Below are 22,371 nucleotides of genomic sequence, written 5' to 3'. Positions count from 1 at the left end.
GGCCCAGGAATCCCCGAATCGGGTCGTTCTTCCTTTTCCTTATAAATCTGCGAGGTGAACCTCTTCCTCTCCCTCGCGATCCTTCGAGGCCTGCTCGCCTTCGGCCCTCCGGTGATTTAGGGCCGTCGTTGCGTGTATCACGCCGGTTCGTCCTCCCGGCGTGTAGAGGAGCGTCTCCGGCGAGCATACAGGTATATACGTCCAGGTTAGGGTCGTCCATCCGTCCGATGGACCGATGGTACGGATGTTGCGGCGGTATAGGCACCGCAGACCGCTGAAACGCTGCTCCGCGATCCAGTTGAGTTGATTTGTGGCTACAGGGAATCGCGGCCGGATGCTTTATGAACCGATCAGCTCGGTTCAACCGACCGCCTATGGGCCCATAAACGTCAGGAGATTCGAGTAAGCGACGTCCCAGACGTTTCGGAGTCTCGTCGCGGAGACGAGGTCCCAGCCCGCCCCTGTTCCACGGAACTCTTTCCGTCCCTGAGGTTCCTCCTTGCCCCGATGTCGGAAGCTCGGCTCAGGAATGAAAATCGGAGTTTCAGATAGATGGGACTCTTTCGGAGTCCACCGGAGGTTCCAGGAAGGGCTGGGAGCAGAATTTCAACCCTAGGATGAAATTTCAGGTCCCAGATCCAGGGGACTGTTCCTGTCGCCGAGGTACCAAGCGACGTCGATATCGAAAGCTCGACCCTGGAACGAACATCGGAGTTTCAGATTGATGGGACTCTTTTCCAAGCAGAGGTTCCAAGGAGGGGCAAAATCAGGATTTCAGCCCTAGAATGAAAATCCCAGCTCCACGGGACACGTTTCAAGTCACAGACTCCCAGGAGTGGCAATACCAGAATTTCAGCCCCGGAATCAAAATCCAATAACAAAGACTCCCATCGGTAGCGGAGGCGATCCTAACTACCAATAGCGGCCGAAAGTCGGGACCGGCTACACCAGATACCAAAGATTCTGACGAGGCCGCTCCTGGGTCCTGTAATGTATGCGCTCGAGGTCCAGAAGACGATTCGCAGTGCGATACCAGGACGGGGCCTGGTCCAGGACTGGCTCCGGTCCCGGCAGAACGCGGATTTCTACGTAAACTCGCTCGAGCCGATACGATCTGTGGGCCCTGGTGCGTCCGATCCTCGTGAACTTCGATGCTCGACCACCTACACATGCACCTGGTAATGTATTGGTTCGGGGCACTGTTAAAACCAGCCGAGGAGATTAACCGATCCCAGCTCCTGCGCCCGGGAGTCGCGAGATCCCGATCGCGATTTCCGCTTATTCGGAAGGCAACCGAAGGCCTAAGGTTTCACCTGACTGAGCTTTCATTCCGACTGCAAAGCAAACAGGTTCCACCCTAATTGAACCTGAGGTCAGCAGGATCGACTCGGATATTCGCCCATGAACTCCCGAGACAAAGGCGTTGATTTTCTCGACGCATCGTGGATTTCCATCAGGTGGGACCGTGGACAACCACGCAGGTGACATTGGACGTCATCGGAAATTGCCAGGTGACGAGGCGAGGTGATTGCTGCATCGTGGACTTATTAGGCGAGAGCACCTGAAATGATATTGGATGATCTCGAGGGTACGCTGCCTCCTGGACTTCCATCAAGAAGCACCTGCAACCATCCCGCCGACATTGGACTCATCTTCATCCTTATCGTCAGTGTCTGGCAGGTGAGGGGATGCAAAGGATTTCCTTCGTTAGAGCCAATGCCTTTAATTTCATGTGACGAACAACAATGCGATTCGGTAAGAATTGAAATTAAAATGTCAGTGCTTTCGGTGATGTCCAACGATTTGAAGCTAACTGCCACGTGATTTCCAGCGTTAAACTCCATGATTTCCTTGCTTTAAGCGGTCCCTTTCTCGTCATCGGAATCTGACAGGTGACAGGAATGAACCTTTCCACGTGGTGGGCAGATTCCAAGGTCTGGGTCTGGCGAATAAAAGCCGTAGATTATCCGGGATACGTCTCCCGTGTATCGGGCGAGACCGTGCGAGGTGTTCGCATCGCTTCGTGACAGGCCGGTCACGATCGGGACGGCCACCGCCCGTTGTAGCGGGCACTGCCAGTAAGACCAAGAGGTAGTATCCTATTATTCTATCCAAGTATCCTACAGAGACAGCCCTTATAAGGCCCGCCAAGCTCTCGGTACACGTGAGCTCTTTCTCTCTCTCTTCTCTCGAGAGAGAGAGCGGCTACCGGGAGCTGCGCGCCGAGCAAAAAGCCACTATCCCCATTAACATCGCCGTACAGTCATTATAATGTATACCGGTAATAGGCTATTATAGGCGGAGTGCATAAACTTTCGATATCATCGCGCCGAGAGCCCGGTTGAAAATTCGCCCCTGAATTTTCTGCAGGAAATCGACGTCCACTCGATCCCCCTGTCCTTGGATGACAGTTGTCGCCAAATCGGAGGAAAAGTGTCCGATGAGAAAATTAAACACCGATCATTTACAATAACATGCCAATAATGACATGACATACGATCCACCAATTGAGTGTGAGAATAAATTTCCACCAAAGACCAGAATCACACAGCTTGAGCGAATAAAATAGCCGGGCATAAAAATCGGCAATTTAGACCCTGGATGATTATCCACCTTCTCTCAGGGAAAGTTGTCAAAAGCTCCTTTAAAATCTGCTTTCCAATCGTCTTCCGGAGATCGGCGGAGCCTTATCCAAGGATGTCGAGTATCTCGGAGAGATCGAGATTCCGAAACGACGAGAGCGAATCGAATTCTTCGAGGGGGCCGGGCGATCCATCCGGGGCCATTCCAGGAGGAGGCCGGATTGTTCTCGGGTATCCTCGGGAGTTGTTCCTTGGGTCATCAACGCGACTCGCAATGGATGCGTGCCGGTGTATACCGGTGGCTGGCCGGGTGCATTATATGCAGAGCAGGGTGCACCATAGTGCCCGGAGAGTCGGCGACGTCCAGGCGAGTAGCCAGTGGGCAGTCTCCTCGCGCCCGGCCCAGGATTTATATCACGGTGCGCCTCCACTCGCACACCGGTACACCTGACTTATGCAAAGCAAACCCACGTCCCGGGCCCAAATAAATGTCACTAGGAAACAAAAACGTTTTCTCTTGTCTGGCTGCGTCCCGGTCGGTACCCTCCCCCAGGGCGTACCTGGCCGTACCTGGGGCAGCCTCCTCGCGGGGGCTACCGTCTCCTCGGCCGCTGCTCGGATGAAAAACCCAACCATATTTCAATGACGTCATCGGTACAAAAGCACGGGTGTAGATGCGAGCACCGCCAGGGGGTGGGCGGGCGGAATGAGCACCCGACTGGTCGGATTTATTCCCGCGGTGACAAAGCACCTGCTGTCCCACCGTACCTTGCGAGCCTACCCTCTCCTGGCTTCCCTTGACTTCCGAGGACATCCCGAACGTACCCCGAGCCGAGGATATCAACCAAGGAGACCCCATTGTTCCCCGCACAGTGCCTTACTCCGAACCCGGGACACTTTTTTCCCATCCGTTTAGCGCTGCCCACCGAGTTGATTTGCATATCCTTTCGGGTTTGGTGGCCTCTTGTCTTTGGACATTGGATATCGGGCTTCTGGGAACTCCTTCGAGGCTGCGAGTGATCGGGATTCGCAGGGGGTGGGATTTCAAGGGGAGTTTCATTCACGGGGATGTGACTTTCTCAAGATAACTCGGGTTGCGGTGGTCAGGAGATAAACGGTAGCTTTTTCTTTTCGGGGCCTGGAAATCAGGTTTCCGAAATTTATCGAACGCTGATATTGATTCGGATTCTCAGGGTTTAGAATTTGAAGGGGGGTTTAATTGACGAGGAAGTGATTCTCCGAAGATAACTCAAGTTTCGAGGACCAGGAGGTAGAGAGGATGCTGCGAGAGAGCGTCATCCAACGACCGATGGCGCCATCTCAGGACACGCGCCGGTATTTCCAGTCCAGGAGCGTTCGTAGATCCTGCTCCTTCGAGCAGCTACTGGTAACTTCTATTAAACGTCAAGGAGGGACAGAAATTTCTATCGAAGCCTTCTATACACCCGTGCTGACACACCGTCTCATAAAGCTCCTTCTCCACGTGGAAGGATTTTAATCTCATCAGACTACCAAGGGACTCTTCATCGATGGTCTTGCGTATCTAACCACATATCACGAAACAATTTTCTAATAAATCCACACACTATATTTATTACTCGATGTTTCACACACACACAGCTTCCGAGATCAGTTCGCGCGTTCGTTGCCTTAGATTGCCAGGAACTTCATCAATGATCTTGCAATTGCGATTGCGTATCTAACCATTTAGCACGATGCGGTTTTCTAATAAATCCAGAAACTGTATGTGTGTGGGTTGCTTCATGTGCACACACACACAAGTCCAAGCGGGGACGAGTTCGCGCGTTCGCTGGACAGAGGTTCGACGGGGGGTTGCCGATCCAAGGCCTATGGGCCCCTCTGAGGGGCCCAATGGATCCCCGTCCAGGATGGACAGGATCGCTGGTTGTACGACAAGGATTGAGGGTAGATATACACGGGTAGATATATGAATATACCTAATATACGAATGTCTCGGGTCTCACAAGGGCTCACGCGGTGCACTCTCGGGCCCTGGGCCGCGAGGTGCATCCTGATGAAGATAACGCCAGGGCCCACCTTTGAATTACGACGCGGCCCGGCAATAATAAATTCCAGCAAACATTCATTTTCGTACACGCAACTTTATGCCGTCCTTAGCTGGACTAAGCGCTCTCCACCGACGTCATTTAGTATCCCGGTGATGGCCCTAATAGCCACGTCTCCTGGCCCAATGGACAGTCCACCGGGGATTTACGTCCTCGAGAACGTCGAGCTAGCGAGCCGATGTTTTAGGGCGGCTTTTGTTCCGAGGCATCTGCCGAAGGCACTTATCGGACTCACCCTGGGACCGGTCCTAGACAGTCCCGTCTAATTACCGACGACCCGAACTAGGAACCGCGGGGTCAGCTCTGGCTCGTAACTTCCTTAAAATCCCCATTAAACGGGAAACCAGGACGTTCGGAAAATCCTGCAGTCAGGATGGCAGATGCCGCTTCCGTTGGACCGGCCGCCCGCTCCAGGAGAAACGGCCTGCGTTTACCCTTTCGTTATCGTCGGGACCTATAGGCCCTTTAACATTTTCTTATCAGAGTACAAGTACTCTGAAGAATTTTTCCAGTGCAATATTGGCGCCTATAAGTGCTTCGAAAAATTGTTTCCATAACGTTCGAAGTATTAATCGAGTTATTAACGTTTCTGTCGATACAATAATTTTCCATAAATCTCTCGTAACATCTTGGAATTTTAGATTTGGGGTCAAAACGGACGGTATAACCATATCTTCTGCTTTCGACGGAACGTTAGCGCCACGTTTCCTTTCCGTGTCTGACCGGATAGTATAAATTGGCCTGCGGACAAACACTGGAACCGGTCGCATCTAATTCGTGGGACATGACGACCAAAACCTGGAGCCAGAGGGTCAACTCTCGCTCGTAACTTGGCCAAGATCCTCGTTAAACGGGATCTCAAGACGTTGAGAAAATCGGAGCAGATCCTGCGGTCCAGCAGGAGCCGCTTCCGTTGGGCCGGCCGGCCGCTCCAAGGGAAAGAGCGGAAGCGGTCTGCATTAATTGGTCCCGACTGCTTCTTAGTCGGAGTCGTTTCCACGGAATCGTGGATCTGCCTCCACCCCCTCTCGATATCCGCCCCGGTCCCCCTTCGCGGTAGAGAGACCCTATGAAAAATGCCTCGCAGATAATGCCGATAATGAAGGAGAGGCTGTCTTGATTTAATTGGGCTCCCGAGAATTAAACGGGAGAGCCGAGAGGAAACCCGGGAACCCCGCGGCTACGGGCAATCGACTCCTCGTTCTCCCTCTGCGGACGCCCCCAGGAAATATGGGCCCCGAGCACGAGAATCGAGCACCACCCGATCCCGGAGAACACTCGGCACGGCTTTGCTGAAAAGGGCCCAAGGCCCGATTAAAGCCAGGAAAGCCGCCGCTTCCGCCTCGGGCTTCCGCATCCCTACCTGGAGCCAAGGGCGAGGTTGCGACTCCTCGGTAGAATTAAATTCCACTACGTCCCAGGCAGAAATCCTGCAAAGGACCTAGCCAGGACCTAGCTAGGGCAAGAATCGATCTAGGGCCTACATTTGCCACATCCTTCCCCATAGGACGAGGATCGATAGGACTAGGGATCCCTAGAAAATGAAAGCCCTACCTAGGGTCTGGTTATTATCTAAAATTTTTTTAATAATTTCTTACGTGGAATCGCTGTAAGGAGTTGACGCTACGCGTTCACCTCGCGTTACTCATCTCACTTGCGGAGATCGGGAGGTGATCGATAGGTTGTCGAACCTGGAGGACGCTTTCCCGATGATTCACGGAAAGCATCGTTACCAGAGAGAAGATGGCCTCTCCTTATACGGGGGTCATGAGGTCGGCAGGCGCACTCGTGAATCGTCGCGCGTAGGTTACGCATCTACGCGTGGGCGTAAGCGACGACGTGTAATTTAAGGCGGTCTTGCCGACGATTCAATTTCGCCTCACCTCGCAAGACCGCGAGATAGCGCGCGAGATGAATATGCCGCCGAGAGTAGCGATTATCCCGAGCAGCCCCCGGCCTCGACATCACCATCAGCCGGTTCGAATTTGGTTGCGCGTCCAGGTGAGAGCTTTTTTATTGCCCTCTTAAAATTTCTCACTTTATGAAGAGTCATGTAAACGGTGCCTGTTAAGGATCTACTGGTTGCAGTCATCTGCGATCCGATCTCGCTGGTCCAGCCTCCGAGTCTGTTATCCTGAGAGATGTCAAATTGACTAGCGCATAAAGTTCCGTCCTTTCGATCATCCTCATATTAAAATCATCTTTCCCAAATTGTGATCCAAAATACGAGAGGGTGGAACTAACCGCTAGGAGTCATTCGACCCGATCTCTGGTCCAGGACGCAGGCTCCAGGAACCAGATCGATCGGGGTTCTCGGCGGATCGATGGACGTTGGATCGGCGACAGATGAGAAGTAATTAGATCTTTGGTCCAGAACCAGCGCCAACGTGAGAACCGGACCAGTTGCCGGTTACGGGATGCGTCGTGCTCCCCCGACCGGTGTGGATCATATCGTATATATCCACCATGGGAGAGAGAAAGAAAGAGGGAGAGAGAGAGAGGGAGCTGGCCCGCTCGCGCTCCACCTCGTCGGAGCTCATATAATTGCTGGCATCCATAACGCTGATGTATTTATGGCATTAACTCGCCTCTTTCTCGTACACAGCCGCCCCCGAGCAGCTCTCCTCCCGAGCCCGTCATGCAACCACAAGTAGAAATAATTGGTTGAAAACAGCGCTCTCTCAGGCGGCAATATATCCAGCTTACTCCCCGCTGTCGCATCGCTTAGATCACTTCCCCGCCACCAAAACTCGCTGCTCGCCAGCCCTCTGTCCCGTTTCACCCCCTCCTTCGCTCATTTGAATAGCTCGTATTTATGAAAATTGAATTGAATGCTTCTCATTTGTGAAGGTAATTGGTACCTGTCGCGGGTCCTCCGGCAGGATATCCTATTTTATCGCGGATAAGCGGCGATAATTATTCTCGCAATTGGATTTATTCCTAGGTGCTCGGTGCACCATCCTTAACCCCGGCTCCCGTGGTGGATTCCGCGACGATTCCGCGGTCGCGGGATCCGCAGGGACGGCTCCAGGTGGCTGACGTCGGGGAATCCTAGGAAGTCCTGGGACGAGCTGGACCAAGGATCTCTTTCGCGGAGATGATAGCGGATTTCAGGCTCTAATTGATGTAACGACTATCGCATCTACTGGTCTTCGAGTTTAGGACTTCATTCCCAGGAAAGGGGGAATTAAGTCGAAGGTAATGCTATGCTTCGTCGGCCATCTTGGAAATCGCGAGTTAGCTCGTCGTTCCTTATTCCTGTGGACGGAGGGCAGGAAATTCCTGGATTTATTCCTAAACGGCATTCTTATGCCCTGTCAATCTTTTTTTTTTTTTCATACTTTCATCCCTTTCGATCCGAAAGTTTGGAGCTTCGTTCCCAGGAACGGTGTTCGCGGGGTCCTTGCGCTGCAAGGGGGCTCCTCGGAGACGTCGAGTGGAGAGGTAACCCGAGAGTCGGTTCCGTCATCCCTTATTCACAGGATACAGGGCAGGGTCCCACGAAGGGGGTTGCCGGTCCGATCCTTGGTCCTGCATACCCGGGGCCCGATAAAAGCCGGCGCAATGCCGGGTCCGTCGGCCGGTAAATTAAATTCGTACGACAGCCGGTTAATACCCACGTCGGCGAAGCGACGACGCAGATAAAGCCTGTATTTCAGGACATTACAGGATGACGGACCCAGAATTGCAGCTCTCGGCATCTCTCGGTGTCTCCTCTCGCGGCGAGCCGTGCGGCCGGAGATATGCAAACGTCTTGGCGGCCGACAGTCGGGCATAACTCTTGCACACGCACATGGGCGCACACCGGGCCGCCTGAGGACACTATAAACCTCGATACCGGGCGAATAAAATCCCGGATTTACAGTCCTGATACCGACCGGCGCGTCCTGTCCTGTCCCGATGCTGTCCTGTTTGTCGCTGTCGCGGTGTGGGTTGGCTCATCAGCGATGGCCAACGTCCTGCAGTATCTTATTGCTCCGCCGCGAGTAGTCCGGAGATACCTACGAGCACACGCACGAGGACATGGCCGTGTACTAGCGTGTACTCGCGCGCGTCCACGGCATGGAAGTGTGAGGCCTTCCCAAGATACTTAGGGGACCGTTCCCTCTTATCACCCGCCCGGTCCTCGCCTCGTCCCGGGAGTACCCTACCGGTGCACCAGAACCTTGTTCGATACCATTTGAGGACCTCCAATAACCTATCCGAGCCGCCGCGATAGCAGCTGTCAGCCGGCACCCACACGACGCGAGGGACACTTCTATGCGGCTCCCAGACACGGCGGACACGCAGGTGTGTCCGCCCCGAGGATCGATCTCTGACCTTCCCCAAGATTCGACTCCCCCGGTCGATAGGATCCCCATAACGCCGTCAGAAGGGGTCGTGGATCCTGATGGGACCGAGCGATCATCCCTGTATTCGTCTCCACGTGGTGGAATTCCTTGATCCACCCAATTCAAAGATTCAAGGGTAGAGGTGTCTTCAGGGATGGGTACGAGTGGGTATTCAGAAAATCATGGATTTTAACGCTCGAAATCATGTGGAAATAAAAAAATGACTGATTTGAGAAATGACTGAGGCTTTAAAAATCGTTGAGGTTTAGGAACGGCGGTATCTCCAGGACTCTTTCCAGGATTGGTAGGGATCTTCGAATCCTGGGGATCGGGAAATCCTTCGGGAATCCGCGAATGCGGAAAAGAGCGGATTAACCATCGGAGTCCCTTGGGACTGGAGGGAACGGGGCGCTAGGATTCGCAGTTGCATTCCCGGTCCCGTGATCGCAGTTGATGGAGTAGTCTCACGGCTAACGTCACTAATGTCGAGGGGATGCCGGGACCTGGGTAGTCCGGCGACGTAGACGCCGACGAGGAACGATGCGTGATTCATCACCCGGTGGCCGCCTGCCGGATGTCCCCCGGTGCTCCCCAGACGGAGACAAATCAACGGGACGGACCGAAATCACCGAAGGTGAGAGGGCCTGCAGAGTGCTTTCGCGGATCAGGATCAATTTGAAGAGGGATCCCTCCGGCCGTCCGTCGGGAAAAACTCGGGAAACCAGGGCGAGCCGGACGAGTCTGAGCGATGAGCGCGAGTCCTCCAGCGGAGGGACGTCTCTCCGTCCGCGGTGGGATTTAGACTTTCCACTGGATTAGCGACGAGCAAAATCGATTTTAATCCTGGTCTTGGTGATGGTCTAGCCGAAAAATGAAACTCGAGGTCCTGACCATATTTCCAAGCCCAAGGCTCCAAGACCAGGACCGACTTTGGTCATGGCCATCTGAAACTCCCGGTTAGGCATCCGAACCTCCCGATCGTCCCAGAAATGGAATTAATAATCGAGGGAAGAGGTCGGTCCCGAAGTGGAAGCTCGGAGACGCGAGTCCGGCGTGGTAGGAGACGAAAGATGGGGAGGCCGGCCGAGCATTATGTGACGGAGGGCAGTAAATAAGGGGGGTTTCACCTCCCCTTGGCAAACACGAGCGGCGCAGAATACACGGGCATTAGGTGGAGAGAGATCCAAGCAGATTCTGAGAATGCATATAATTAAGCACTGGCCGTGCGCAACGGTGTACGGAGACGCACACGCGAGGCCGCCCCACGTGTGACGTCGGCCCAGGGTGGAGGTGCATTCTCGTAGAGATGCATCCATATACGCCCTCCATGCGATCGCATACACCTTCCGAGTGCAAATGTATACCGGAGCCCTGGCTCCCTCCCTACGAGCTCCTCTCGCGCCGGTTCTCGGCCGCTTCCTCGTGATCTATGTATCAGGCCTTGTGCCCGCCGAACCGAGCACCGTGTCTGTCCCCCCGGCGTGCTTACTTTATTATCGAGCTTCAAATGAGAATTTATGTAGACATAAACGCTCGTGTCAGCAAGCGCACCGCGTAGGTGGGGAGAGACACCGCGCTGAGCAGATGCATCTATCACCCGGGTGCACGGCGTGATGTATCGGGGAGCACCAGAGAGACCTCCCTATTTATTCAACGCTCAAAGAGGCAGCTCCTAAAAGCGCACTCCGCTTAATCGTGCAGAAATCTTACAATGCGTGTCCCTAGGTGTCGCAAGATTTAACGCCAGGGTACCAGGAAGACCTCCGGGATGACTCAGGGGTCCATCGGCGAAGAGTTGGGAATGAGTGATGGCAAGAAATTCCAGGGCAACTTGAGCAATAACAACGGAGATATGGTGGGGCCCCTGTACGCAAAGTCAACGATGGGTTGCCTTTGCCATGTTGCGTTGACACGTGTCCGTGCGACATGGCAAAGGCTTGGAATCAATGATGGGAGGTTCTTCGAGTCGCTGTGGCAAATGCCTGGATCAACGATAGGAAAGGCTTGCGGCACTTCTTCTCGGGAACTGGTCGTCCTATTTTATTCGGTGCTGGCGGCCCGGAGTGCGCTGCAGTCTTGGGATCCGGAATTCTGTTCTCGAACAGGATGTGCATCGGACCGGTCGCCAGGAATCTCGATGACGTCCCCGATCCGCCCGTGTGGTCATCGGGATAACCAATGCGGGTCCTTTCGAGGAATCGCGCGGACATTGGATACTCATGGAGCGTGGGTCGCGTCTGATGGGCACTCGGGGACCCAGCTGAATAAATCAAACCTACGTGCCGATTTCTCCCGATTCCCCCCGCTGGCCCCAGCCAGGCCCCAGGAACGAAGACGATCCTGCGATCGCGAGATCGGGAAATCGCAGGATCTCCGCCGCACTCGGCCAGAAACGATCTCGGCCCGTTCCTTAGCCGTGGCGCGTTTAGGTGGATTAAACGCGGAAGTCCGCGTCACCACAAATCATTATTAGCATATTATCGGGGACACTTATCGGGACCGCGGTCTGTATCCCCTCAAATAAGACTCGACGTAAATCAGGGATTGTCTCAGCCTGCGGTCATAACTCAACGCGTAATTATGCCGCGTGGAGATATTCTAGGGAATCGGCGGTTTCTTTTGGCCCTACGTAAAAAGCCATGAAAGTTACGGTGAAATAATTGAGTCGTGCAGTAGCTTAATCACCTACATTGAGAACGAAAGATTCATTGGATCTAGGGAATATTTGTTTGAACGGTACCGAGGAAATGTTTTGTCAATTCAATGAATCTCACTCAAATCGACTGAATTTATTCTTGAATTAAAAAAATTGCAGAAAATGTCACGTCGATGGGATATAAGTGCAATTTGGTTGTCCGATTCTCGCAGTTGTACTTATTGTACGAGTAAGACTAAGAGCCGGCCAAGGAAATCGTGGAAAATTTAGTTCGTTGTCTCGGTAAATATGTATCTATAAGCTTTACGAGTGGCGGAAATGAGGAGTGTCAGGGTTGGCACTTTTTCCTCGCCAGCGTTGTCGACGCGCCGCGCGTCAACGGAGCCTACCACGGAAGCCGGCGGCATCACACACATCCGAAAATTAATCGGCGTGTGGGCGCAGTCGATAACGAATGGCGTATCTGCCAAACTGCCAGTATATTTTACTTTGCGAGCCCAATGTCCGTTATTTCCCGAGCGTGCAGCTCCGGCCGCGCCGTCCATGCCGGACGATTTACTCGCGTGGACTTGATCGCGGGTGCGCATGTGAAACGCGGCTCCATTATAAAATTACCACCTCCGGACTCGGGAGCGCCGTTCCTCGATTGAAATTAATTTCCCGCCCTTGCTGGTACTTTCTTTAATGGTCACTGACCGGAGTTTGTCACGCCTGAAAGTCGACTTCCCGCCCGTCATACGTGCATTTTGGTTGCCGCCTCACCAGGCGCCCAGAATATCGAGAACTCCGGTAGCGTCTCCGACAAGTTCATGACTCTCGAATGAGTACAGAGTTTCTTTACTACAGCACCCGGGTGTGTGCTTCCCTACGAACACCCAGTATAGATAGTTGTCATATCTGAAGGCGCCAATAAACTCAACAATTCCTCCGTCGAAAAGTTTCTACAAATTAGTCTTTGTATATCAGCACCCATTTTGTTATCTCTCCCCCAGGAATCCTTCCTCCCCCATGAAAATCAATTGACCCTATTATCCCCCAAAACGAAAAAGGACATTAAATACCCCCAAAACCTGCTGCAGAATTTTCCAAGCCTTCGAACCTTCCCACCTGCCCATACCGTTCCTTTGTCCCGGCAGATTTTCCCTGAAAATGCCTGGACAAGAAAATCTCGGGGCCATTCAACCTTAGCGGGGAAAAGTCGTGAGGGTTCGCGGAGCAGCCGAGTGGTTAGTTCGCCGAGCGGTCGGGCGTCGGTGGCGGCGCTGGCGGCGCCCTTGGCGCGTCACTCGGCAGCCATCTTTAGTCGGTCGAGTCGAGCTGGGTGCAAGGTAACGAAGGGGAAGGAAGGACCGAGCTGGTGAATCGAGCGCAAGGTTCCCGAGTCACCTGCGCCCCTCGGAGCTCGACCACCGGAAACCTCTGCACCTTCGGCTGGCTATTTTGCGGTAAGGCGCCGATTAAGTCCGAAATCTCGAGGCGAGCCCGGCCGCCGCTCGGAATTCTCCTCTCGCTGTTTACGCTGGGTGTGTCAATGTCTCTCATCGACCCCGCGCCTCTCCGCCCCGCGCACGTAACGCTTAGCAGCGATTGTCAGGAAACGGCGATACACCGCATTCCGGCCCTTTGTTGTCCGCCGCGTCCCTTCGAGCCGCCACATCTCGAACTCGAACCCTCCTACGCGTTTTTATTCACGCCTTCGTTTACTCTACCACGCCGCCATTTATGTGTTCGTCGAGAGGAATCCGTGAAATACGCAAGGCCGACGTTTCGATCGCTACTTGGGGGCCTCCTTTATCTCGGCCATAGGGCTCGTTTATGATTTATTCCTGTGCATCCCTACGTGCTCCTTTCGACAGTGGAAGTGAATTCGGCGACGATAGGAGTCTAACTCGCGTCTAATTGATGTCTGGACGAACTCTTGGCCGATTTTTCTGGGGTGGCTGACGTGGTTTTTTTTGTGTGTGGGGCTGTAATGTGTTTAAAGGACACCGCACTGTGTTTGGGGATCTGAAAGTATTTTTTATACCCCGTGTAGTGAGGCTCTAGACGGCGTTGATATTTTTTTTTTTTTAACACTGATGAATGCCAGTCTGACTGGAAATATATTTACGGAATTCTGTGGAAATGGTATAGTGGTTTTTTTGCTGATTGTAATTTCGAGGACTGATTTTTTTCCTCTCCCAGTGAATTCTGCTCCGATTAATGTTTGTTTGATTTCCTAGGTGAATGATTTCGGGTGAAGGTTGAAGGTATTGCTTGTGAATTGAGGCTGATTTGTATTCCGTTCCAGGTGTGGATAGATTCACCCGTAGGAGCCATGAGTTATCAAATGTCGTCGAATCAGTCCAGACCCAGTGAGTGATTTAATTAGTGAGAATTATTAATTGTTAGAGCCGATTCTTGAGAATTTATTGTTTCAGTGTCTCACGGGAACTACCAGGGTCCCAATGACGGGTTACCCATGGGTTCGGCAAAGGAACAAACCCTGATGTGGCAGCAAAACTCGTACATGGGTGATTCTGGAATTCATTCTGGAGCTGCCACTCAGGCTCCTTCGTTATCCGGGAAGGAGGATGACGAGATGGAGGGAGATCAGCTGATGTTCGATCTGGATCAGGGTTTTGCTCAAGGCTTCACCCAGGATCAAGTGGATGGTAAGATCTTGTTAAAACTTCTGTCAACAGTGATCGATTACTTTACCTAAGTTAAAATCGTCATGAAATTCAAAGCAACTCGTAGTTTCGACTATTCGGAGTTATACAAAAATGTGTAATCAACTTTCTAGAAATGAATCAACAGCTGAGTCACACACGGTCTCAGCGTGTCAGAGCAGCTATGTTCCCCGAGACTCTGGAGGAAGGAATTGAAATTCCATCGACACAATTCGACCCGGCCGAACCAACAGCTGTTCAACGTCTGGCTGAACCAAGTCAGATGTTAAAACACGCTGTGGTCAATCTAATCAATTACCAGGACGATACCGACCTGGCGACGCGTGCAATTCCGGAATTAATAAAACTACTAAATGATGAGGATCAAGTGGTCGTATCTCACGCAGCAATGATGGTCCATCAGCTGTCCAAGAAAGAAGCATCCCGTCATGCCATAATGAACAGCGCCCAAATGGTGGCAGCTTTGGTGCGAGCCATATCAAACAGTGATGATCTCGAATCCACCAAAGCAGCTGTAGGAACTCTGCACAACTTGTCGCACCACAGACAAGGATTGCTCGCTATCTTCAAAAGTGGAGGAATTCCAGCTCTCGTCAAACTTCTTAGCTCTCCGATGGAGTCTGTGCTCTTTTATGCAATTACGACATTGCACAATCTCCTGCTCCACCAGGATGGCTCCAAAATGGCGGTCAGGCTGGCTGGTGGGTTGCAAAAGATGGTAGCCCTGCTTCAGAGAAACAATGTCAAGTTTCTGGCAATCGTCACCGACTGCCTGCAGATTTTAGCATACGGCAATCAAGAAAGCAAACTCATCATCTTGGCTTCCCAGGGACCCATCGAACTCGTGCGCATTATGCGCTCTTACGATTACGAGAAGTTACTCTGGACGACTTCTAGAGTTCTCAAAGGTAAAATACTTTCTCAACCTATTTTCTACGGAAGCTTAAGAAACGGTATTAATTTTTCTAGTTCAAGCGATACATTTTAAACGAATGCTTTCGTCCTTCCAGTATTGTCGGTGTGCGCCAGCAATAAGCCAGCGATCGTCGAAGCTGGTGGCATGCAAGCCCTGGCGATGCACCTCGGTAATCCGAGCCAGCGACTCGTGCAGAACTGTCTCTGGACCTTGCGCAACCTTTCCGACGCCGGCACAAAGGTTGACGGACTCGAGGGACTTCTCCAAAGCCTGGTCCAAGTACTAACGTCGAGCGACGTCAACGTCGTCACTTGCGCGGCCGGCATTTTGTCGAATCTTACCTGCAACAACCAGCGCAACAAGGCAAGTTGAACCTGGATACTCTAAAATTGAGATTTATAGATTGGAGCGCCGGATAAAAATGCGATTGCTTTGTCACTCTAGGTAACCGTGTGTCAAGTCGGTGGAGTCGACGCTCTTGTTCGCACAATTGTCAATGCTGGTGATCGAGAAGAGATCACGGAGCCGGCAGTCTGCGCTTTGCGTCACTTAACGTCTCGCCACGTCGACGCGGAGATGGCTCAGAATTCAGTCCGTCTGAATTACGGCATCCAAGTTATAGTCAAATTGTTACATCCTCCGTCTCGTTGGCCGCTGGTCAAGGCGGTGATCGGGCTGATCAGGAATCTTGCTCTATGCCCGGCAAATCATGCACCCTTGCGCGATCACGGCGCCATAAATCATCTCGTCAGGCTCCTGATGCGTGCCTTCCAGGACACTCAGAGGGTAGCTATTCACTCTTCATTACCTTTGAACCTTTTTATAGTATACACTGTATCATCGATTCCGTTTAAACATGGGGGGAAACTCTCATTTAATGCGTAGCAACGGTCCTCGGTGGCGAGTACAGGCAGCCAGCAAGCACAAGGAGCCTACGCAGATGGGGTTCGCATGGAGGAAATCGTGGAGGGGACCGTCGGTGCACTGCACATCCTCGCCAGGGAATCGCACAATAGAGCCAATATTCGTGCTCAAAACGTCATCCCCATATTTGTTCAGGTACAGGATCCGCATTTTACGAGAGTCTGACCGCTGAATTGGTGATGATCGTTGCGATTTCTTCTTGTTGGACTGCAGTTGCTGTTCAACGAGATCGAGAACATACAGCGCGTCGCTGCTGGGGTCCTCTGCGAGCTGGCAGCTGATAAAGAGGGCGCTGAGATGATCGAGCAGGAAGGTGCCACGGCGCCGCTGACGGAACTGCTGCATTCCAGGAACGAGGGGGTAGCGACTTACGCGGCTGCCGTCTTATTCCGCATGAGCGAAGACAAGCCTCAGGATTACAAAAAGCGGCTCTCGATGGAGCTAACTAATTCGCTGTTCCGCGAAGACACCAACTTGTGGAACAACTCCGATTTCGGCATGGGCCCCGATCTTCAGGTAATTCGGCGCTTGGTATCATGCGATACCAGCGGTGGCGAATAATCCTCATGATTGCATTTCCCGTGCAACGTGAAAATGCACCCTTAGTGTCGCCACTGGCGCCAGAATAGTCACTTAGGATTTGGATTTACACCTTAATCGAAGACTAGCATTTTAATAACCCGCGTCAGTGCGGCCAAAGGGCAGCTGCCATTTTCTAAGATATCTTCGGCACTTCAAACGGCGTTATCGAATGTTGGTCTTCTACAGGGTTTTTTTTTTTTTTTTTCGCATTATACGTTTTCATATTTGAGCGTATCACATTTGTCCACCCTGCCTGAGAGTAGCACCGCTTGCGACGTGGCTCAGTTTATTCCTGCTCAAAGAATCCACCCCCCCTGAGCGATGTAAATATCACGCCACCCTCGCTGGATTCTATAACAAGATCTTTTTGTTGGTGATCACGCACTAGGTTTGTTCGCTTCGCTTTCAGTATAACGAGATACGACCTAACGGGGATCTCTTTGCGCGCCGGGTGCGCGCAAGTTGCAAGGTAAATTTAGCCACGGTGCCTAGCGAGGGTCTCGAGACACCACTTTGTCGACACTTAGAGTGCCTGCTTTGTTTTTATTTATTTATCTATTTATTTTCCGTTTAGATTTATGCGCGATTTTATACGATATTTGGTCAAAGGACTTGCCAGGAACCTTAACGAGGGTTGTCCAAGTGGTTGTTAGACTAGTCGAGTTTTGTGTTGACCTTAAGTTGTGCTACCTAATCTCCAGGACATGCTCGGTCCCGACCAAGGCTATGACGGTATGTATGGCCAAGGACCCCCTAGTGTACACAGCAGCCATGGAGGCCGGGGCTACCAACCTCAAGGTAAGTTACCGGGCGAACTTGACCCATGTTAACGTGCTATCACGTCACTCCTAAAGCTGCTAATCCTGAACGTTACCAAAAATTGGCCCCTACTAATCGGCAGAGATATAAACCTCACTAACACGAGGAATCGCATTCCGTTTGTCGAATTAATCCAGACTGATGGGCATTGTCTCGGTTTCTAGAGTCCTGTTAATCCAACGTTAACTATCTTCAGGGCTTAACTCACACTTAACCCTGTGTTATTTCAACAGCAGCTTAACCGAAGGAGTTTAATTTAAATACTGGCTATCGGCAGTGTCTTGCAGTAACATAGGTGAAGCTCATTGTCTACTTATTGCTGTGGCTATGTGTTGCTCGATGTTGCGTAAAAATGTTGCACCGATGTTGCCTGATCTTCTCGAATGCGTGTCCCCTGCGGCTTTTTGCATCTCTCTTCCTCTCTCTTATGGTAGACCCTGCATGCTCCAAATGTGTCGGAGGTCGAATCGAAGATCTCGACTTCTCCCAGGCGTCCTTAGCAACCGTTCGCTTCTCTCTGGATAAGCGTAAAGGAAGTCGCGGGGACCAGCCGAGCGTACAAGAGCATGCAATCAAGCAACTCCGACGGCGGCTTGTAATTTGTCCTGCCTTTCATCTTTTCCCCACTCTGTTTATCGAGGCTGAAAAATCAATAGTCCCCCGCGAGCGTCTAACTGCCTATTTCCGTGGGTCTCCCGCGAAAAAGGAAGACGAAGAGGATGGGAAAAAAACGTCTACCGGAGATCTCTTCGTCCTGGCGCCCCTCCGGGAGGTGCTCGGTCTCGATCCGATCCGGTGCACGCGAGAGATCATGAATATTTCTATCTTAAGTCCAACAGGCTCGGTTAAACGCCGTTGTTTCACGCTCTCTTTGAGCTCTCGCGGTCTCCCACCGATTGGCGGCCATTTTGAATCGCTTGGATTCGTTGAATAAATCTCGGGATAAATCCCATTATCTCGCCGGTCGGACCGAATCCGGGGTATGAAACTTTATCCCGGGGTTCTTTTTACTCAACCTTGTGGTCCTTTATTGATATTACGATGTCCTGCGGATCCGCTTCCGGTACCTTCCTATGCGCGATCTGCTCTGCTTCCGATTTCCTCTCCAGACCGCCTGTTAACGATTTTACGTATCTCGGAGTAATTCTAATCCGTTCTGTGACCAGGTTATGACCAGATACCAATAGACTCGATGCAAGGACTAGAGATCGGGGGTGGATCGACGTACGGTGCGATGGACACCATGGACGTGATCCACGAGGACGACCTGAGCTTCGACCACCTGGAGGAACTCCCGGCGCCGCCCCAAGACAACAACCAGGTGGCTGCCTGGTACGACACCGACCTGTAGACCCCCGAGGGTCTGCTGATCAGCGTCGTCCCGACACCGATGTCGCCGGCAGGCGACCTCTCGCCTCCCAGTTTTACGATTTTTTACGTTTCTTACCACGTAAGAGGGTCTGCGAATGTTTGCGTCATTTCCTAGGTCCGGTCGGGATTTCATCGATCGAGCTCGCGTTATACGAGCGCGCCACTCTTGGCCGGGACTGAAGAGTCGACGGACCTAAATAAGAGCGTTCCCTTCAAACGGCTCGACGTGATGTGTGGACGGTCTCGGTGGGATCCGCTCGATGTCCTTTTGACGATGGATCATGTGGACGGATAGAGCTTACAGGGCTCTCTGAAAGCCCCGTCTGCTGGTAGGGACCTCGTGCTACCGAGGGTCTGAGAGAAGAAGCCGTTAACCTTAAGGCGACGCGAAGGTGCCGTCAAAGAGGTCTCGTTTATCAAGCTATCCTCCGAACCGCGTATACCGAATCGCTTGAAACTTAACGACGCGAATACAGAAGCCATATGGAAAGTCCCGACACCCATAGAATTTCAATTTTTTAAAAATTTGTTCACTCTTGTTTTCCAAATTTTTTATGAAAAATATGAAATTTCCCTAGTGTCGGGGTCTTCCTTGTAGCCTCACGTGGTAATGTCTGGGGCGATTGGATGCACTCAGTTCGTAGGAAAGTTTCGGGAATGATTGAGCCTTTCGGGTGCCACTTTCACGTCCCCTTAACGCTGAAATGCTGATCTTGTAGGGGGAGTAGATGACGAGGGCGATCCGACACTGACGGAAAGTAGTCTACGGTGGAGGTTTAATTTAACTCCCGGGTGATCCCTTGACGACGCGTTTTATCGCGGATTTACTTCTCTTCCGTCAGCCCAGCAGAAATTGCACCGATAAACGGCGCTATACCCGGCCAGTTGCGACAGCCTGATGGCTTCGGACGCGATCGGCGTTGCAGCAGCCCTCGAGCCTCGGATTGTTCTCGGCATCCTTTTTCTGTCTCATTTTATCTACGCTGTTAGGCATTCGGCGTCATGGTTAACAGCTTCTTTACGGCCATCGGATGGGTATGCCGCTTTTAAAGAGCCCTGTTAACGTCAATCGGGACACTCTTTACAGCGCCGAGAGTGCGTCGAACCCTCGGACATGTCGGCGATGTCTGGTGCGACGTCCATCTTTCTCTATGCCTGCGGACTGTCGCAGCTGGCCGTGTATCGTATCTCCGTTTTTTCATGCGACAATTTCTGCCGGGCTGGCGGAATCATCCTGGTCCACCTAGGGATAAGGTTTAGTTGAAATAGATAATCAAAGTCGAGAGGGATTAATCGAAGAATCGTGCGCAGACTGCTTTCCGTCGGTGTAGCATGTTATTTCGGATACAGTTTTACCGTATAGTTTTTAGAGTCGTCGGTCGTGCCGTTTCTTTAGTGAGATTATCATTAACCAATCTCAGCCGTGCGATATCTCGGGAAGATCCACCGCGACGAGTTCGATCTCTGAAGAATTTTATATATTTGTTTTTTGTTGCCCCTCCCCATTTTTTTTACGTCACCGCGATGTAGGTTACCATTTCGAGAATCGCCTCCGAGAGCTTTTTGTCCCGTGAACCTTTTGGTGTATTTTTTAGGGTTTTTTTTTCTCCTTTTTTTTTCTCTCTTTTTGGTCAATCTCGCATCGAAGACAATGACGGGAGTACAATCCGAGGTCTCGGGGAGATCATTCATAAACGCCTAGAGTAATGCATTTACATCTACGCTAAACACAATCCTCCACGAGGAAACGAACCATTATTAGTGTCGTTCGAGTATCAATTACGCTACAAATATGAATATACACGATATCGAATCTTCGCATTACGCATCTTACAGGGTAGTAACCTTTAATTTGTATATCGTTACGATTAGCTCCGGCGCGAACTAAAGTGAGGCCGCTCCCGAGAGAACGAGAGGGGGGTTAAGTGATTTGAACAAAGAAGTAAAAAGATAAGAAAGGAGGAGAAAAGAAGACAAAAAAAGAAGAAGAAGAAATTAAGAGAAACAAGAAGCGCGGACACTTATTTACTCGGTCGCGCCGTCGAGAGAGAGGAAAAATATTTAGTCTTACTTAAGCGACACGTAATTCGTACACACACATGTATATGTATATCGTATATATTAATTGTCCTTGCGAATAAAGTGACCGAGTAACGAGTAATGCCGACGTGGATCACCCGAATGCTTAGGCTCGATCGGGAGAAAGCCTATTTTATACGCTAACCAGTCTTATTACCTCTTCGCTTCTCTTGTCGCCAGTCAAGGCGAGGTATATTTAAAAATGACGCCGTCGAGCTCCTACTAGCTACGCGACTCGATATTTAGACGGCCGTCTATAATCCCGTTACACAGTTCAAGGCTCACGTGCCCCCGAGGTCTCGTGAAAATTAATTCAACCGTTGAGGTGTGCGCCCTAGAATTGCTGGAACGGGTGACAGGTTGGACTGGTGTGATATGCGCTTGGCGCGGGACTCAATAGTTTGCCCTTTGATTATCGTTCTCGGGCTCTGTACGCGAATCTAAGGATGCTACAGGGCTGGGGAACAGGTGCGTGTTTAGCGGTATGTACACTGCCACTCGTGGTGTCCTGAACTTACGAACTCTCGACCGAAAGATTACCGGTACACCTGTTGAGTCGCGCGCCATTTACGTCGACCGAGTACCGTCACTCGGAAGGGAGGTCTAATCCTGACCCAGACGTTTCCTGGATGAACCGCCGCGGTATTAACGTCGTTTGTACCAGTGGTGCACGTATGTTGACGCCATGTCACCTGCGACGTGTGCTGAAAACGTTTTCTTAGGGTAGTTCAAATTTGAGATGCATTTTTAAATACATATATATTCTGTGTATGCACATCCACGTGGGCAGGTGGTGGATTAGACTCGTGTCACTTGACAGTCGGTAGAACTCGGATAGACGGGTTTCCTTCAAATTGGCCTCGCATTAGCTTCATGTCGCAATTTTACACGAGCTGCAATCATCCTTATACCTATGCGTCGCCATATTGCACCTGTGATAAAATCACTCTAACGTCTAATTTAACTTCCTGATACGTGGTCACGATTGTCACGTGTCGATGCACACCTATTGGCCACCGTATCACCTGCACTGTATATTAAAAATACCTGCCCTCCCGCGATAATTCAAATTTAATCTACATCTCGTGCCAAACATTCTGTACACGTAGGTTTACATATGTAGATAGCGGGCAGGATGTACCGACTCGTTTGGAATTCGAAAAATCGGGAAATCGTAAAACTTGATACGTACTCATTTCCCCGATGAAAGTCCTGACGTGACATTCCATTATAATAGATTTACCGAAATTTTTTAACAGATTAAGAAAAAGAAAAAAAATTTTTTCGCGGGAGTCCGAGCCTTCCTTATCGTCTATACGTTCCCGTGGGTAAATTTCAAACGACTCGGTAAA

At 51.4% G+C, this 22,371-nt stretch overlaps 1 protein-coding gene across 2 annotated transcripts; it reads left to right on the top strand.

Moving 5' to 3' along the window:
* The first annotated feature begins 12,959 nt into the window (after window positions 1-12,959).
* LOC105700928 (armadillo segment polarity protein) lies at window positions 12,960-21,101 on the top strand. 2 transcript variants are annotated; one of them, XM_012427223.1, is made up of 10 exons: window positions 12,960-13,101; window positions 13,947-14,010; window positions 14,077-14,310; window positions 14,442-15,236; window positions 15,339-15,607; window positions 15,689-16,030; window positions 16,130-16,303; window positions 16,382-16,684; window positions 17,452-17,548; window positions 18,736-21,101. In XM_012427223.1, exons 2-10 carry the CDS (start codon window positions 13,974-13,976, stop codon window positions 18,918-18,920), a joined length of 2,436 nt encoding a protein of 811 aa, XP_012282646.1. In that variant the 5' UTR covers window positions 12,960-13,101; window positions 13,947-13,973; the 3' UTR covers window positions 18,921-21,101. The 2 variants fall into 2 exon arrangements, with proteins under 2 accessions (XP_012282646.1, XP_012282648.1); XM_012427225.1 differs by lacking the exon at window positions 17,452-17,548 and having other exon boundaries at window positions 18,736-18,908.
* Window positions 21,102-22,371: the final 1,270 nt, after the last annotated feature.

Source organism: Orussus abietinus, unplaced genomic scaffold (assembly GCF_000612105.2).
Source record: "Orussus abietinus isolate OABI.00-Male unplaced genomic scaffold, Oabi_2.0 scaffold9, whole genome shotgun sequence".
NCBI classification, from domain to species: Eukaryota; Metazoa; Arthropoda; class Insecta; order Hymenoptera; family Orussidae; genus Orussus; species Orussus abietinus.
Note: the sequence above shows the minus strand (reverse complement) of the source record. Positions and strands in the feature narration are given on the sequence as shown.